Source organism: Pochonia chlamydosporia, chromosome 6 (assembly GCF_001653235.2).
Source record: "Pochonia chlamydosporia 170 chromosome 6, whole genome shotgun sequence".
Lineage (NCBI taxonomy): Eukaryota > Fungi > Ascomycota > Sordariomycetes > Hypocreales > Clavicipitaceae > Pochonia > Pochonia chlamydosporia.
In genome coordinates this window covers 1,487,556-1,498,711 of record NC_035795.1, presented here as the reverse complement: position 1 = coordinate 1,498,711, position 11,156 = coordinate 1,487,556, and the positions used below count along the sequence as shown (strand labels likewise).

At 50.2% G+C, this 11,156-nt stretch overlaps 1 protein-coding gene across 1 annotated transcript; it reads right to left on the bottom strand.

Moving 5' to 3' along the window:
- Window positions 1–9,828: 9,828 nt before the first annotated feature.
- VFPPC_14539 (proteasome component PUP2) lies at window positions 9,829–10,759 on the bottom strand (the record flags this gene model as incomplete). Its single annotated transcript, XM_018292307.1, has 3 exons — window positions 9,829–10,002; window positions 10,071–10,648; window positions 10,735–10,759. The coding sequence occupies 3 exons, from the start codon at window positions 10,757–10,759 to the stop codon at window positions 9,829–9,831; spliced, it is 777 nt and encodes a 258-aa protein (XP_018140818.1).
- Window positions 10,760–11,156: the final 397 nt, after the last annotated feature.

Below are 11,156 nucleotides of genomic sequence, written 5' to 3'. Positions count from 1 at the left end.
TACTGATGGCAAGGCTTGGACTAGTTACGAGACAACAAACGTGAGTCTAGTGATAATGTACTCAGCCTAAGGTTCTTACAGCCGGTATTAGTCTATGTGTGATAGGAGCCGCGCCGTAATCGAAGGGACGATACACTTACACTAATGTTTATCAAGAAGAAGATTGCGTTATGAAAACTTGCGATTGCTCGGCACTCGTTAAAACCAAGCGATCTGGCGACCAAGTATTTAAGCGGCAAAAGGAAGGTTGAAAAGGTATTGTCGACGCAAAGTTGGAAAGCTTTGTGAACGAGGTCATACTGCAAAGAGCTATTCGAGAAAACCAGACAAGGAGGGGACAACTAGTTTGTTCGTACCCAGTGGCAAAAAGATTTACCTAACAGCAATTATATCTAGTTTGGGGTAATTCAGACCCTGAGAGACATGGCGAGCGAGGAAACCACGAGCAGAAGGCAGCCAAGTTATCATATGTCGCGTTTGATGGAATAGAATAGATTCGAATGTTGATGTGCATTCCCAACGAGAAGGACTTACAGCCGAGTTGATCGAACTAGTTATGGACCTGCTCCACAGAATTTGAGACGCCAATACGCATTTAGAAACGGATATATGGGGACGATCTACACCATCTTCCACGGGTAATGTTCAAGTGCTTACCAAGTCCGCCATCAAAGTTCAGTTTGCATCGCCCATTCATCTGCAAAGGCGTGCAGGCAACACCACCTAACAACGCCACATACTTTCTCGTATGGATTGTATATCGAATCGAAGTACAAGACGCATATATGTGTATGCTTTGAGTCGCAAGATTTGTGCTCCTGGTCACCTGCGGCTAAGATCGACGTGCATATCGTGTTCAGATCAGAGGCTGGAATTATGATGCAACCCTCACACGCCTTACCATGACTGGCATGACAGGGACACAAGAGATGAGTTCTTTTCTGCAGGCACCATTGACCACAGAGGTCTTGCATACTCCATAATACAATACAGACTCCGCCTTAGGGGGTATTCTCCAGTTCAGATACTTAGACTCTAAAAGACCCTAATTGAGAGACACGGATGCCCACCCGAAAGCACAAATGCTTGTCAACAGGTGAAGATTGAAGATGTGCGGCTCCGTATCATTTAGACAAACGCCATATCTCGTAGGATCAAGCTAGAGGAGACCGCAGTAGCCTTGTGCGTGATATTCAGGTTTGCCGGTCGAGTATTCGCAGCACAATCTGTATTACGTGTGACGAGTGCTCCTTGTGGTGGAGAAACGGTTCAGTTTGCACTTCGTATGTGTTCCTGTAACAGGGGTTTGTGGCCAGCAAAGTCGAAATGCTGTGAGATGGGAGATGCGAGGAGCTTGGGTAGGACAAAGAATCTACGTACATGCGACCTTGATGGCTGTGATTGGATGTTGCTAACGGTACGCGAAGACGTTGGACCACGAGCTGGTGCATCGAAATCTAGGTTGCCAGGCTGGCTGCAAGCCTTATGTGGTTGTCGCAATTGAAAACGTGGTGGTATGGGTCTCACCTCCGCGCCTAGTAGCTGCAGGAGACAGCCAAGCGGGAGATTGTTGTGGCAACAGGTCTAGTTTGTGTCATGACGCCATTGTTGACTCTCTTTCGCCAAGTGGCCCCCATCGTTGGAGCAGATGTGAGGAGGGAAAATGTATCAACCAGTTGACGTTTATGCCGACTGGTAGAGTGAGCACTAAGGCTGGCTGTGCAAGGGTGCTGGCAAGAAGCGGCCGTCCAGATATCTGCGAAGTGGGTTGCTTCATATCATATCTTCATGATCGCATGGTTAGAAGCTTCCTAGTTGCGTGGCGATGCAGTCTTCTCGAGATGGAGTTGCGAGCTTGCGTGCATGGTGATGAGCGGAACCCAACTTTGAAGTTGCTGCAATGTAATAAGCTTGAGACTACCAGATGGAAGCTCAGCTGGCAAGGTGCTTCCGAGTTGACTTTGAGGATAGGGAAGGCTCGACCCAAAGGAGGAAGTGGCGGAGCAGCATGGGTCCAGTCGTTCTTGCTATGTTCTAGGCCTTGAGTCCCTTGACTGACAACAATGGCGGGGGCGAATGGTCCCAGAGCCATGTCTGGTCTGGTGCAGTCAAGTCTGGTTTTTGGTTCAATGTTGTCTGAATGCCATCTGAAAGCCTCCATGTACCGAAAAAAATGTGGTGGTGTGCAAGTGCAGATCGGCGACAGGGTCCAAAGTCTGAGAACACATGGCGACAATTTGCAAGTACTTTGGTGGTTTGGTTTGTATTATAATAATCGTGTCTAGATGTCGTGTGACCACTCACGAGCTGAATGCACATGAAAGTCTCTCACGGATGCGATGCCTGATCAACAGCTTCGGCTTGACTTTAGTTAGAACAGCTTAGTTCGGGTCTTAATGTTCCTTCTAAGCCCCTGCTTGACATGGTTCAACAATGTCAACATTGAAGTCTTGATCTGGTGTCGACTCGTGACGGGCAACTGTAATGACCATGGTCAAGTTCGATTCGGACCGTCGCCCATGCCAACCAAAAGAAGCATTCACTTGACTGAAGTCCCGCGCCGAACCCTCTCACAACTCCACTGTTCTCAATAGCATGTGGATATGAGAAGGCACGCCATCGGCCCTATGGTCGAATGGCTTCTACTTAAGTATTCTTGCCTTGCAAGCGCTGTCAGGTCTGTACCTTTATGTTGGCGGTCAACGAACCCCAACCTACCGCACCGAAACTGTCTGCTTCTTACAAGTAACGGATGGTTGACTGGGCCTTCCATGGAGCGCGGCTACCAATCAATGTCGGATGGAAGGGATGTTGGCGCTATTCGCCCTTGTTGTCCGATTGTGTGGCCAAGACGAATGCAAAGTGATTGTGAACGGGACATGCAAACCAAGAGATCGGTGGAGCCCTGTTTGCCTCACCCCAAGCATCCAACTCTTCAATGTTGACAAAGTTGCAAATCTACCGAGTACCTAGGCAAGTACTGTACTTGACTCATAAATTACCTACCAGCCTAGGTACATAGTGGACGCATTTGCACATGTTGTGCTTTCGGTTGGTCGTCTTACACGTTCCATGTCTCGGGTATCTGGACCAGGAATATTGTCGACTTTCATACGGAACCTACCGGCTAATAGCAGACTTTCTGCAAGGCTGCCGATCACTTTGCAGAAAGAATGTGTTTGGTTGCAAATCCCACCGACTTAGCCAGCAAAAGATTTCTCCAATTGGCCTCTCTGGGCATAATTTCTCCATGACCATCTTCCCAATGCTCTGGGTTTGTCGTTGCATTTCTCCTCACGACTTCCCAAATCAGCACAAGCTACACCAGGGAACCAAGAAGAGTTCTGGCCTGGTTAGGTCAACGCCCAAGAAACCCCAAAGGGCAAGGTGACAAGGGGGTGAGATGCATGGCCGGGTCGGACAAGTGTTTGCCGGCACTGAAGACAAGCCACTGGCTTTTTGAGCATAGCACCGGCGCCTGGCATGGCGACGTGGCTCCCACAAGAAGGCTCTCCATCGCATTCGCATGCTTGGCAAGGCGCAACAGGTCCCTTGTTCCCAAATTGTTAGTCTGGCAAACCCAGGTAATGAAAACGAAACAAAAACCATGCACCTGGCTAGAGGAAACTGGCATTGAGGCGGGCCCGATATGACACTCTTTTCTAGGCCCCCCAACCGCAACTGGTGCGCCACCGCCAGTCATGATGGATGGGCGGGTGAGGTTTTCGTGGCCACCATCAAAGACGATGGAGTCTAGGCATGGTGATTGGGGGCAGTCATACGGAGACGAGACGCATTCCCAAGTCATCGTTGGCAATGTGGAAGTCCCAAAGTTGGCCTTTTGTTCGTTCGGCTTGCAAGCAGACCTGAATAGACCTGAAATTTGTGATATACGACCAGACGCCCTACCGTTCAGAAGAGTTGGTTGGCCTGGCCATGTGTTGGGAATACTGTCGGAGACTCGGAAAGTGATGCAGATCCATTGATGTCCATAAGTATCCACCAGGTCACTGATTTTTTTGATGCCGCTCCATCCCTGCGGCTCCCTGCTTTCATCTAATCCACTGCCTCTGGGGGGCTTTTTGTGCTTCATTCGAAGTCGCCGTCTCCGCGTGTACATAGGTCGAGGAGCCTCGGACCGCCATTGTGCGTAAGTTGGCGGAATGACACCAGACCCAGGGTGTAGGATGGACCATCCATGTCGTGGAAACATGCGACATGGGATTTCAAGGCAAGGCGCCGTCAGTGCGACTAAGTCAGCCACACCACACCAGACCACCATGAATTGTTCATGTCGGAAACGCAAACGCGGGTTGAGTTGCAGCACATCAGGTTGTGGGCCAACTTAAGTCTGGTAGCCTGGTAGTTTGACTGGTGAAGAGCCTTGCGGGGCCGTTGAGCCATGCCAAGCCCTGTTTAGCCATGTCCGTTGTCCGTTCCAGGACGCCAGACCAGACCTCATCTGGCAACTATTTTAGACTCCTCGGTCTGATGATGGCTGCAACGGATGGTTGTGTGTACTTGGTGCTCGAAGACAACGCCACGATAGATGTTGCCTGGCTCGATATGATATCGGCTGCACGGTGTTTGGGCTGTGGTTGAGAGCAGAATGGCCAAGATGAAACGATGGAGCAGAGCAAACATCAAATGCTCCAATTCTTTCACCAGAAACAGGCAAGCAAGCACTTGAGTTCAACATTAGGAGATCTGGAGTCTGGAGACAGCAGGCATGAGCGGAGGTACACGTCAAGTACCTAGGATAGAAAGCCTGGCAGTTTGTTCGCACCCAGGCACGCCGTAAGGCCGCATGGATCAGCAGGCATCGGCACGGATTACAGGCTGGGAGCCCCCAGTCGCACTTGCCTCGCACTCTAAGCCAACCTGCAGTCTGCAAGTGGTGTGGGCTGGTCGTCTTGCTAAACTTGACCCATGTGCACCGCGTTGACCCGGATTCCCAAGCCTGTCAGGGGCTTTTCGTGGATCATTCTCAACATTTGATGATGGGAGACTGGAGTTGACCCCATCCGGACGGTAGGAACACCAATGCCGGACGACCAGGCTTCTAAAGTTGTTGACCAGAGTCTCACTGTCGAGATGGATATTGACAGTGCTAACAACGGAGCGCCTAGGCACCCAGATACTGAGTCTGGCCCAGGTGCCTGCCATTGGCCGGGGTCAACTGGTGTTGTACCCCATCTTTGGATCTGGAACTGCAACTGCGCATCTGGACCCAGGGCCACCTTCCCCGTTCTGGCACTTGCTCAATTCATTCATTAGCCCGCTACAACGCCCGCTCTGTCTGGTGCCGGACTGGATACATCATCTGCCCGGGTCTGGTTCTTGTTATCAGTCCTCCTTTTATCCTAGTTTCAGTAACTCGACCTGCCTTTCGTCTTTTTTTCTTACGATCGGCACAAAAGCCTTATTTCTTTTCCGTCCCCTGGGAGTCCTAGGATCCGACTCCTGGTTTCAACTACAAGCAACATCTCTTCAACCATGACAGGGGACTAGCTCCCTGCATATACCTGTCCCTGTTTAAAGCACCCAGCGCATCCTCAACTTGCCATTGCCTTTGTCTTTGGTCTGGATCCCTCTACAAGGCACTTGTATTTTGCCGCAACGCCTCAACATGCTATTGGAAGTGTCTCTCTGGCTTCCTGGCGAAATATCTGCATCGACGAAGCGAAACTGAAATTCGACTTCCCCGGCTTTGCAAAAATCTCCAACAGCCGTCCATCTCCAAACCGAGGCACTTTGTCAAGATCGTTCCAGAAGACAGACGGCGTCAAGTGCCTCGATCTTCTTGAATATCTTGGCCCTCTTTCGTCTCTTGCAAACCAATCTCGACTACATTCGCATTTTTTGACATGTTACAGGCCTCTGTCTGACCGTTTAGCCTTTCAGTCAGCTCTGTCTTGTCCGAATCTCATTCTCTCCACTGATCTACCGCCTTTCTGTCCACCTGGATTCGTGCTACACGACCGACGTTTCACGCTCTTCAGCAGCTCTCTTCCTCGAATTTCTTTCCCTAGTAATTTAGAGCTTGGCTGAACGTCCTAGATCCTCCTGGACTGGCTTTCGAACGGCATTGCCCTTCATTGACTTCGATCTTGTTGTGCTCATTGCTCAACGCCCCTTAACAAGTTCTTGCTATCGAGAAGCTCACAACAACCTTCTTTCGTCTCAGCACTAGAGTCTGAGTAGTACGGCTGCCAAACTAATTTCAGATCCTCGGGCGGCGTGAATTCGAAGATTGCTAGTACACTCTGCTACGAACATTCGCACCATGTAAGTGCATATATGCGTGTGACATTGTCAAAAAGCCAGATCGACCTCCTGCCGACTTCTGCTACTTTCTGAACTTGTCGACTTTCTATCATGGCAAATGGTGGCAGTATGCAGCCCGACAGCAAACAATCTCACTCCGGTTCCACCCCAGCTCAACAGCAGGATTCCAATGTCGATGACGATGGGAAGGGAAAGAAGCCGGCTGTAAAGAAAAGAACAAAGACAGGATGTTTGAGTAAGTCTGACTACTTTCTTCTTACAAATCATCTTCCTTTCTCTAACTCCTCTAATCAAATCTTCAGCCTGTCGAAAGAGGCGAATCAAGTGTGACGAAACCAAGCCAAGATGCAAGAATTGTATCAAATCCAAGCGACCTTGTGAAGGATATACGCAGCGAGTTGTTTTCAAGGACCCTGCAAATCTGGGAACGCACCATGGGCCCTTTGGATCAGCAATTTATCCTTCGGGCTCTCGACATCAAAGTACCTCCATGGGACATCACCCAAATCAGGCCCATTCTCAAGCCTCGCTGCAACCGATCGCCCCAAGGCCGGCAACTTTCAATGGCGGTCACAGGCAACCCATGGCTTTTGCGCACATTCACTCGAGCCATGGTTCAGCATCAAACTATTCTCCAATTCCAAATCCTCTTCTAGGACCGGACGCTGCTCCCCTGACCCACAACTATTACACGGGATCTGCCCACGATGCAATTTCTCCCAGTTCCCTTACACAAGAGCAAAATCCGATCGAAGAACAACTAGGCTCAACTTTTGAACATAACCGGAATTTTGGTCATGTATATGGGCCGCGCGACGGAACTCAGTACCCCCATGGAAACCTAGATGATGAGGGCCATATGGACGAATCTGATGATGATGCCCCTGATCCACAGTCTCTTGCCGTGAGAGGCTACAGGGATGTCTTCAGGCCGTACGCAAGGGGAGGCACTGAAATTAGAACATTTTCAGCGTTTGCACAGAGCCATGCACTTTCGGAGAATGTGGATTATATGCGGACCACTGAGCTACGGCGACAAGATATTCAAACCATCTTCAGGCATTTCATTAGCGTCACTGGTCCTACCATGTCATTGTATGAGAGAGATCCCACCTCGCTTGCTTCAGGAGCACGATTCGATGGCGATGCCACGTTAGATAACAACTTGTGGAGCTGTAAGTGTCTTCAACTTTCATATCATTCCGTTTAAGCCCAAATTCTAGGCTTGAAACCGAGATTCTAATGCTTCCCAGACACGTTTCCATTACTGTCCTTTCATCATCCTGGTCTTTTCCACGCTATTATGGCAATTGGAAGTTTACAGATCGCAAATCTTCAAAACTCGCCAGCCACATCAGCTTTAAAGCATTATCACGTTTCTCTTCGCCGAAATGCTAGGAACGTAAGCAGCCATCTGAGAAACACTAAACCGACGACCGTGGCAACAACCTTGCTGTTAGCCTACTTTGAAGTGTGGTCATCGGATCATACTAAGTGGTGCAACCATCTTCTTGGTGGAAGGCTTTTGTTTAGACAGATACCTCTCAGGCAAATGTCTCGCATTTGTCTTCCTGTCAAGCGTATGAGACATTTTCCAAGCCCGCTATCGGCTCCGCCTTCCATTGGACCGCGAAGAGATCCCGTAGATCTTGATTATGGACTCCTAAGTACGATCACAGGCAATCGCGTCACAGCGGAGGACTACGGGCTTCAAGAAGGCCAGCTCCTGGATGAAGAATGCCTGTGGACTACTGATAAAGACATAGAGACTTATGACATTTTGCGAGATCTCTTCTGGTGGTACGCAAAAATGGATGTCTATCAAAGCATGCTCGGCGGGACCAAGCTATTGTAAGCAAACCCAAGTTCTCATTGATGCTAACAAAATGTCCAAACTAACTCGCGGCCCGCAGTATGGATTACGAACATTGGACTCAGTGCCCCCCAAGAGCTCCCTTGTCCAGCCTCAACTCCATGTAAGCTTATGGCGCTGTGATCCCAAAGCCCCGTGCTGCCCAGACGCTGTTTCTAACATGTGCCAAATATAGATTTGGAACGTATGATCATATAATTCTGCTCCTTGGCCGACTTGCCAGCTTCACGTCAAAGGACTTGTCAAGAAAAAGGAAGGCATTCCGAGCTAAGGGCGGTGGATCTTTCAGAGGAGGCACCTCCCCATCCCAGTTCCCAGGAATTGTGCCTACCCACGGGAAATTCCAGGCTCCAATGGGGTTCTCTGAGCATACATCCTACTCAGATGAATCAGATTCACCAGGTGATACCGCCACGCCGGAAAGCAATGATCTAGCGGAACAGGAATGGGAGAGTATTCGCCAAGCCTTTGAGACTTTTGAAAATCACCTCGACTCTCGCTTTAAACCCTTGAACAGCGAATACGCGGATCGAAAAGATACGCCTTTTGGTACGGCATTGCAGTACCGAACCTATTCGGTTGCTGGCATTTGGATGAATTACTACATGGGCCTCATTCACTTATATCGAAGTCGCCCCAACATGCCCCCAGCAGCCATGCAGGCTGCAGGAATGGCGGCACCGTCTACTGCCGGTTATGCTATTCAGATTGGACGGATCGCTGCGGGTCTCACGGATGACTGCTCCAAGATGAAGGACGTCAGTACGACTCTTGCGGCAGCTCTCATTGAGAGCAGCTTTTGCCTCTTCGTAGCAGCAGTACAAGTAGGTGTAGACTTACCCAGGAATGCACTTTGCACACATGCTAACGTCCGTCAAAGCTCCAAGACAACAACCAACGATGCTGGGTAATTCAGCGTGTTTTTGACATTACTCGGTTGACGGGATGGCAAACAGCCAGAAAGATTGCCATTGGCTGTGAATCAGCTTGGATCAAGGCCGCGCAATTGGGCCATGGACCGGAATATAAAAGGCCACAACATTTGGAGGAAGTGGCGCCTACGTCTATATGGATGAGCCCTCGCAAACTAGACCAACGGATCCAGGATCTACAGAATACAACGGAGACGAGACTTGTGCTGCACCGGTCTGAACAAACGACTTTAGCCTTGGGTTTGCTTGGGGTGGAGACAGACCTGGAGATACTAGATCTTCGGGAGGATAGGTAATGTTTTGTTACGAGAATTCTAGTTTTAGATGGAAGTTTCAGATACAAGCTTGATCTCTGGGTTTTATGGTAGATGGTGTTGGAGCTCCGTCTGAGACTTGTACTTGGAGTTGGTGACCATAGCTGCAAAGGTATAGTGCATGAAGTAGGTTCTCAAAACGTTCGCAGATACCACCTTCATTGTGCTCTCAGGCAATGCAGGCGCATCATTGGGGAACAGACAAAGAAGGGGGCTAAAGTAGATGCGTTGAAGGATGTAGTCGTGTTCAGGGCCAATGGCAGGCAATACCTTACATTAATGATACATATCGTAAGCTAGCGCAGGCTCTACAGTGGCCCGTGTGTTTGACAGACAGAGCCATTGTGCAGATGCAATGCTTTGCTTCTATCTCTTTTACTTTATGGTTTTTCAAATGGTAGTCGCGGCTCGACTGGCTGGTTTAGTTTGCAGGCAGCCTCTCCACAACTGCTGCCATCTCCTCATCAGAATATATTCTAAAGCCCTTTTCCTTGGTAACACTAGCCAACTGAACATTCTTGGCATCCAGTTTCTCTTCCATGACTTGCTTCAATGTCTTTAAAACCAAAGTTTCGGCATCCGTGATTGTGAGAGACTGTTTGCGGTTAGCATGCCCGTACAATTGTGCAAATGATGATAACAACAATAATAATAATGCTATACCAGGCGGGCGGAATGGGTGTAGTCAGTAGGCACACTAACCTTGTGGTATTCATTCTGGAGTTCTGCTTGAGCACCCTCTGAGCCCGAGCCAATAGCTTTGGCATCATAACGATAGAATGTTCCGCTGGGCTCGGCATGGAACAGCTGAGGTCCTTGCTCATCAAAGCCAGCAATCAGCAGGGCCACACCAAATGGTCTGCTCATGATGGTCTCCTCTCCGTCAGCACCCTCTCCGAATCGCAATGCAAGGTCGCAAATGGCCTGGGTGCAGCTCTCTACGCCCAGGGGCTCGTTGTAGTTGAAGGCGTGGCTCTGGCACTCGACGCGGGCGTGCTCGACCATGGAGCGAGCATCGGCCTGCAGACCGGACATGGCGCAGCCAATATGGCGGTCAATCTCGACAATCTTCTCGACGGATGAGGTTTCGAGGAGGGTGGAGGTTACTCGCTTCTCGACGCCGAGGATGACACCTTCTGAGGTGGCTACGCCGATGGCCGTGGAGCCGAGCTTGATGGCTTCGAGGGAGTATTCGACTTGGAAGAGACGGCCTTCCGGGGAGAAGGTGTTGATACCCCGATCTGTGTGAGGGATTCGTTAGCGAGGTGGCGAATGGTGAAGAGGGGCGGTTGCAGAGGATGCTGGATGTAGTCGGAGGGGAGCTTACCGTATTCTGACCTTGCCATGAACATGTTGGCGGTTTTGTGATTGAAATGGGCTGAGAAGCCTGTTGCTGATTAGGCTATCGGGGCGAGGACGGGATAGACGAAGTGCGAGAACTGTTGTCGTGACGGAGGGTGCTTGCGGCGCAAAAGGACAGAGTGAGTGCTGGTGGTGGAATGAGGTTGACGATGATGGTTGGGAAGCTAAACGGAGCTCGGGTGTTGGATGGATTGGACCAGTTGACATGAGTGACCAGACTGGAGCTGTGAGTGCTAGGCAAGCATTGAGCCTACGCAGCTGTGCTGTTGTGTGGCTGCTGGGTTACTCCAGACAGCCGTGCGCTGGCGTCACAACCGTTGGTGAGGCGGAGCCGAGTTAATCCGGTCAATGTGCCTGTGCTCCACGACGCGTGCCTTTGTCGCGGTC